General features: G+C 44.8%; 1 protein-coding gene across 1 annotated transcript in view; it reads left to right on the forward strand.

Moving 5' to 3' along the window:
- Positions 1-7970, forward strand: part of PHACTR1 (phosphatase and actin regulator 1) — a 137588-nt gene that overhangs the window by 126625 nt on the left and 2993 nt on the right. Inside the window, exon 11 of the mRNA XM_009326476.1 lies at positions 4966-5106. Coding sequence (XP_009324751.1) covers positions 4966-5106 — 141 coding nt within the window. The remainder of the gene's footprint in view (positions 1-4965; positions 5107-7970) is intronic.

Below are 7970 nucleotides of genomic sequence, written 5' to 3' on the forward strand. Positions count from 1 at the left end.
GACTGAAGTGGAGAAAACTCAGCATTTCACTTTTGACTAAATCCCAAGACCAGACTGGCAAGAGTATGTCCCCCTCCACTTTACCTGGTGGCGGTACTTGGGTTTGCTTCATTTCCCATGCCGAGAACAAAGGGGTTTGTGTTAAACCTTCCCGTGCAAATTGGCTTAGTATCAAAGCTTGAAATGTGCCCATTTTCATCTCTAGCAATCCAGAATATACAGAGGAAAACTTGACCTCCTGTGACAAGACATGGGAGGTCCTGTCCTCATTTACACTGCTGTTGCATTAATACAAATCCATTTACTTTGAAAGGGATTTTTGCCCTGGTTCACACTCAAATAATGAAGTCACTCGCCATAAAGTTGTCCTGCTCCATCAGCTCGCTAATCTTCACAAATAGGTAAATAGAAACTTATACGCCAAGGAGGTACACCCAGAAAAAGTCCAGATATACACATGCACATCCCTCTGACATTAACAGAAGTAACTATAAAAGGGTGCAGCTCAGTAAGATCCCTTTCTCCCCACGTGGAGCACCACCGCCTGGTGCAGGCAATTGCATCGTGTCCTTGACTGTGTCCTTTTACTGTAAGTTTCGAACGTGCCCTATTCTTTCTGCCTCTTAGAACAAGCAGAGCTCATTCTCAGGTGTTGCCCAAGAAGGATTGTGTAGCATTAAGCAATTTTGACCCAAGAGACCACAGCTCACAGGTCATAAAAATAAACTCCAAGGTGAGATCTCAGGTGAGCTGTGCCCTTATTGTGAACAGACATTGCACTGACACCTACAGTGGAGCCACTTAGAGTCTGTTAGCAAAGCTGTTTTCCCAGCTATTTAAAGAGTTAAGGGTGCTCTGTGTAGCCCAGACATACTGAGGGAGCCTCATGCTTAGCAGCTCACAAGAAATCTCGGCAATGTCATAAAAAAGGGGCAGGGCAGTTTGTTAACTGTTCAAATAATGTAGCTTTAATTAATTGCTTTTAGAAACCCACTCAGTGTGGTTGTCCCTCTCTTTTCATTTAGTATCATCAGATCAGCACTTTGGTTTATTGTACTGAGTATTTTGTGTGTGTGTGTGCGCGCGTGTGTGAGTATTTATATGTGTAAATATATGTAGATTTATGCCTTTAAATGAACTACGTGGTATAAGCTGTGGATTTCAGGACTCTCTTTCACAGTCAGAGCACTGGCACGAGATTCAGTGCATCTTTTTTCTGCTCATAGCTCTGTCCCGGGCCTCCTGGGTCACCTTGAGCTGGTTGCTTGGTCTCTGTGCTTCACTTGCTCCAGCTGCTCTGTGGGGATGGAGACACTCCCCACCACTCTGATGGGGCGTGTAAGTACCTGACATTGCACTGGTTGTAGTTTTCGGAAGCAAAGGCAGGGCATCTAAAAATAATACACAGTAATAGTTGTATGACTTCAGAAGAAGAGAAGAAGCAGCTTTTAGTCTGTCTTACGTTCAGGTGTCACCTAAGAATGAAAAATGCACATTAACACCAAAGTTTCATAATGTGCTTATGCACTTGACATTTTTTTCACATATAACTCGGTGCACTGTTCTTCACACCCGCTGAAGGGTTACCGTCTGTTTCAGTGCTGTAAAATGGGTGGGTGATGTACCTAATTTGGTTTTTGTGCAGTTGCAAACATGAGAACTTACCTCAGATTCGTCTCATTTCATCATGCGGCCCTTAACATTTACTGTCATTTCTTTGACTTTAACCCACACCCAGCGCACCAAGGAAGCCAAATTAGCTGTTTAAGACCCACTGCAGCATTGAGGTAAATACCAGCAGTGAATTCACATTGCTGGCAAAAGTACCACTGCCTCTGTGGCTCCTGGTGCTCGTGACACCACCTAGACATCAGCCTGGCACGGCGTGCTTCAGTGTATCAACAGCCACCTGCCTTCTCCTTTGTACAAACTTGCTAATCACTTAGATTAGCACAAATGTGAAAGCCGGCTAATGTCAAGAGCTGACAGAAGCTGTGAAATAGAGCCAGTCATTGTATGAAAGTCCTCTTCCAGCTTGGAAGGCTTATAGGAGCTCCTGCTTCCCTTGTAGCCATTTAGAAACACAGAGTTTAATTCACAGGATTTCATATTTTGCTGGTGTCGTCATACTCCATGTAATAAGACATTTTATTTTTTAAAAAACTCTGTCCTAATTTGAAACAACATCTAGGCTACGTCCTAAAATGATAAAAGCTGAGAAATGTACAGATAATATTGGTGAGTCATCCTTAATTCGTGCTGTTGTGAGAAAAGAAGCAGTTGATGCAAGTGAAGATGGAGTCTCACCCTTATCTTTGAAATTTTGGGGTGTAGTCATAATATTATTTCAGCATAAAGATTCTCTATTCCTGTAGTCGGGGCTTAGATTTTAAATAATTGGAAGCCAAATTCTGCTGTGCTATAATGCATCAGCGCTAACAAACCCGCAGCTCCTAGCACTAGGGCTGCTAGAAAAACCTAGCAATTTGAAATCACATTCAAGATGAGTTGTAGGTCAGAGAGAAGCCTCACTCATAGCGTAACTGTGATTATACTCCAAGCATGGTGTAGCAGTTTGGTTTGCTTGCTTTTGTTAAAAGCCCATCTATTAATTGCAGTGTGTATTTGGCTTGCAGGTGACTTAGGCATAGTTATCAGGTCTGCAGGCTGAAGAGGCAATTCTGTTCTGCTAGAGTGAAAAATAACATTTTTAAATCTATGCGTGTTTTGATCTACTTTATTGTGCCCTCTAGCTTTTCTGACATGGTACTGTAGCTCACAGATAGGTTCGTCCTGTTGCCTAAAAAAAAAAGGGGGTTATACCTACTGTGTATGCATTTTGCTTTTCAAAAAAAGGTCCCCAAAACCTGTAGTCTGGGTTCAGAAAGTCATGCTTCTTGCTAACCTCACTGCATACACGCTCTTTGGCTGACCTGAGCATGGCTGGCCTGAACACGGGTGTATAAAAGGGGGCTTTTCTTGGGAAACTCTTGGAAGAAGTAAGAGGAAGCTTATAAATGTTGTGTGACAAACACATGCAGAGGAGCTCACCCCAGGAAACTTCATGCCTCCCATAGAAGAAGGTGGGTGTGAGAAAACTGTCTAGTTTTAAGATCTTTGCAATATTCAGAAGTTTCAGAGTTGTTCTTTTTCAAACCAGCAAGGAGGTTTTCCCCTATTAAATGTTGCAATTTACCCTAAAATGGCTATGGAGACAACACATGAACTGCCAAGCTGTGACTTGACTGATGCCAGCTGTTCTAGGCAAGGGCATTGCGTGGCAGTGTAGAGTTGTGCTCCGGGTTACCCTTTCTTTCCGAGATTTCTCTCCCTTCAGTGTGTGGAAAATGGCTGGGCTGCAGTCAGGAGGGGTAGGACGTGATTCCTGTCCCTGAGCATCTCACAGGAAGGGCGTTAGTGCAGCTCTGCAGACTCTCTACATGAGGTGTTTGAACCCGGTTCATGAGTGCATGCTCAGGGCTATCCATGTAAGGAGAGCAGCCCCACCGCCACCTCCTGTCGCAACCATCTTTTCTAAAAAGAGAAGAGAAGGGCAACCATCCATGCCAAGAATAAGCACGCAGGGTTTTAAATCCAGAGGCAGGATGGGGCGGTGGAGCTATCTTGCATCAGCACCCAAACGCTGGAGAAAGGTGGGATTTCAAGCATGTGCTTCTCTTTCTTGTGATCTCGCAAATTTTTCACCCTCCGCCTAGCATCCTGGCTGTTTTGAATCTCAATTCTCCCTGGAAGATGAAGTGCAGGGAACGGAGATAACTTATTTTGGGAGGAAGGTAGAATTGCATGTCAGGATCCAGGAGCCTAAATACCTTTGCAGAATAGAGTCTCAAGCGTTTTATGAAATATTTAGACCTTTCACTGTTCACAAGGGTGAAGTACTGCAAAACACACCTATTTCTAGTGAGTGGGAATAGCATGATATACCATCTAGCTAATTGTTAGCAGTATATTATTTTTTCTGATGTATCGTGATTACAAATGTTTCCCTCCAATAGTGAAACTTTTGCAGCTAATGTACGGCACATGCACACATATATGTAGCACCTTCTTCAGAAACACTTGTGTAATTGCTTTTGACATTAACCAACACGCTGTGCATCCAAGGAGAAGTGATCTCTGAAAGCCGATTCCTGTCCCTAGCCATGTAACTGGCTGTACGATACGTGGACTACCAGCACACTACTGTTTCTAATTTGAAAGGAGAGTTTTGACTGTGGCTGCCTATTCTGCTGTGGAATTTGAAAGAAATGCTTTGGAACAATGAAGATGCTTTCTTGACATGATACGATCCACCCTTGCAATTTTTTTCTTGGCTTGTAGTATGCAATGTACACTGTTAAAAGTCAAATAGGCTGTGACACAAAATTGAGCTGCAGCATACAGTGAAAGGTTCAATGAGCAATAGTCATCATCACCCTGCCTGCCTTTTCTGGAGGCAAGGACAAGTCTGCAGAATATCAGAATGGTAAGGAAAGTTGTTTGTCACCTTTTGCACACAATTCGGGGCAGGATCCGCTCGGTGCCTTTGCCTGACTCTTCTCAGGCTGGGGAGCGTACAGCCTGTGCAGGTAGTTTTATACTTGTGTTGTGGTCTTCGTCTCTTCCTGAGACACGGGTGCACTAGGAGACTTTCTTGCATTACATATAATTTCTGCCAGGGGTGACCAACCTCAGCCAGGGATTGGGGTCTCCAGCCACAGCTGCTTCCCAAGCAACAGCGGGCTGCTCCAGCAGCAAGGTGGGATGATATTCAAGGTGCTATAACAAGAGGTTATCTCCCAAGTAGCAATTCTGTGAAAGGTTGATAAAAACAACGGTACTGGGAATGTCTGAACCCTCTTATTATCGTAACGACGGTTGCAGTAAAATAAATCCCCAAGCAGCACTCTGCAAGGAAAAAGTGAGGTCCTGATCTCTTTTTCCACTCCTACCTCAAACCTGCAGCTGAGTCAAAGGCCCACGGTAGAAGAGCTACGTGAGAGGAAGATCCTCATCCGCTTCAGTGACTACGTGGAAGTGGCAGACGCGCAGGACTACGACAGGAGGGCGGACAAACCCTGGACACGACTCACAGCCGCCGACAAAGTAAGTGGAGCAAGTTTGGGAGAGCCATGATCTCAATAGCTAGAGCATGTCATGGCAAACAGCATCCCCCAGGTCCCACGGCCGTCAAGGAATAAACCTCCACCTGAGTTCCCTTCCCAGCACACCTGTGGTTTCTTGCTATTCACAAGGTTTATTGAGTCATAAATCTTTCGCAAGAAGGCTCCTATATGCATGGAAACCAGGAGCAAGCCTAGCAGCGTTATACCACTTAAACAGAGAGGGGAGAATATCAAGGCCTTTGAGAAAAGGTCTCGAACCCTGTTATTTGTTTGTTGGTTTTGGTCTTGCCACATTATGCTGCCAGCTGAGAGCTCCTGCAAGACCTAGCAGAGCAGTGTGACAGCAGCACTTGCCAGAATTGTTATGCCAGGACAGAGCAGGCCTGGGTGCAAAAATGGCAGCAGGTCAAATAATTGGCAAAAGCATCTCCCACCAAAGCCGGGTAACTTCTCTCTAGGGTGTTACAACAGGGGTGTTTACTGAGGATTTCTGCCCCATTCCACAGAGTATTTGCAGCACTAAACTGAAATCGCATGAGCCCTGCAAATGAAGAAAAGCTGTGTGTTTGGTATCGAGTGTGCTGTCCTCTGAGCATCAGTGGGACCCTCACTAAGTGGTGTCTCTGGTGGCAGCACTGGTGGCAGAGGAGTTGCCAGAGAGTTAAATTGCTGGCAAATTATAACAGTCATATAATTCCTGAGGTCTTAATGGTGCCTCAGGAAGAAGACTTAAACATTTTATGGCCACTGTAAGAAAAGAGGACTATGAGGCTGATCAGTGACTCCCATGCTTTAGTCACTCTATGATGCCCATGTAATTTTAAAGACTTTCAGGTGCCCGTCTGTTTCTTTGCTGTGGGACTCGTGCAGCGATGGAGACCATGATGTCCAATGTTCAGAGACAGGAGCAGGATTCCTGGCCATGCCACTCATTTATGGTGCTCTTGGGTTTATTTGCAGAGGAAAGGGCAGCCCATTCTACTTGTATGATTTAACCAAAGGACTTGTATACTTTTGTGACCACTGGTTTTTCTCCATGAGAGAGGGCTTTTTCAGTTTAGTTTTGGATAAGTTAAATGTAGCATAAACGGATCTGAAAAAAAGAAAAACAACTTCTGGACTGTCCACAGATCATAATATAAATGGGTTAAATTAGCTCTTTCCATTTTACCTCACCACGTTGGACAAGATCTTATTCAACTGACTTAGTTATATTCTCCCAATTGGTAGATGAGGGAGGGAATAAATCTCCCACTGGTTCTGCAGCCTTTTGAGAGATCCCTGTCTGGGATGAAAGGCATGGAGAGACTTCAGCTGGGAAAGGAGAAGATTTGGTGTCCAGAGAGGTCCTTCCTCATCCTGTGTCTGTGAAAAGAACAAGTATTAAATACCACTACTAAATGTAGCCTGGTGAAGAATTCAGTATCAAGGCAAAGTACTTTGAGGTCACTTTTTCTTTTTTATAATGCACGTGCAAAGTCAATACACAGAGCAAAGGGCTTAAGTTCTCCAAGTGAACCTTTTCTAAGCAAAGCAGAAGAAGAAATGTTTGTCATTCTAATATTAATGCCCCTTATGGCATAAGGAAGCAGATATATTATTGGGGGGGGGTTGGGTCATATGGGTGGTATTCTGATTTCTGCCGTTCAGATGACCTGCTTTTCCCCACCACTGTGTCCACTGTTGGAAAAAATAGCCAGGCAAATTGGAAGCAACTCTAAAATGTCTGACAAAGCCGCAACATCCTATAAAAGATTATTTTCTTCCAGAGCTTTGATTCAATAACCATCTTCATTGGTCAGCACAGGCTAGATTTATTGCAAAAACAGATTTTAGTAATGGACTTTTCTGTTTGTCAGTAAATCTTGCTCTGTGTGCTGGACGTAGGGAACTGCCTTCAGTCTGACTTCATCTTTACCAGATCCGACTGTTGCAGGAATAAAAAGGGCACTTTTAAAGCTCTCCAACAGATGAGGGATGCGGGGGGGAATAGATTTCAGAGCTTGTGGAAGTCAGCAGCCCGGGTGGCCTCCTTCACAGTCACTTAAGCAGCAAAGTGGTCTGCTGAAGGTAGGCTCTTGAGTTGCAGCATAGCCCATCGCTCTGTCCTGATAGATGGAGGCAGAGCCCGACAGACATTTCTAAGGTAAATAAAAACCCAAAGCTGTGCAGGAAGAGCATAAGGGGCCTTTTCTGTAGATCGCACTCGCAAACTCTTATCACTTAGGGCTTGTCAAGGCAAAGGTAGTTGGTGACTGGATCAGTGGCTGTTGCAAAAGCCCTGTTTTGGACTTGTGCTGTTTGTACTAGCGTAGATTTCCTTCACTGAGAAAAATTCCTGACAGACACAAGTACCACTGACTGGAGCAGCCACTTGCAGCCGCTGATGCCGATTTCAGCATCACAGGGAAAGGCAGTGGCACACACCTTGGACCCATGGGAGCGTTTGGCTGCAGCAGCCGCCTTGCACATCCTCTCCATACGCTCACAGTGAAACCCACTTGTGAGCTACAAATATCACAGGGCTGTCAGAAGCCTTGACTTTGGGGCTTGGGACTTGAGCCAGTTCTGCTGAGCACCCTCTCCAACATGAAGCTGAGTCCCTCCAAGTTACCCCTTCTTTTTTTTTTTTTTTTGTTCTTCAATATTTCTCTTCCTCCCAGTCACCCCCGGTTTTCTTTTCCCTCATGGACAAACCACAGAGGCTGTAGGTAACTGGGTCTCCTGCAGGTGCTGAATATGACCGCCTGTGGCTAGTTTTCTGCTGGATTAGTGCATTGAATCAGTTCAGTAAATGCCACAGCTGGGTGAGGAGGGCAGAGGGGCACAGCCCGAGGCAGAGAG

This window comes from Pygoscelis adeliae, unplaced genomic scaffold, assembly GCF_000699105.1.
Source record: "Pygoscelis adeliae isolate BGI_AS28 unplaced genomic scaffold, ASM69910v1 Scaffold186, whole genome shotgun sequence".
Classification (NCBI taxonomy): Eukaryota; Metazoa; Chordata; class Aves; order Sphenisciformes; family Spheniscidae; genus Pygoscelis; species Pygoscelis adeliae.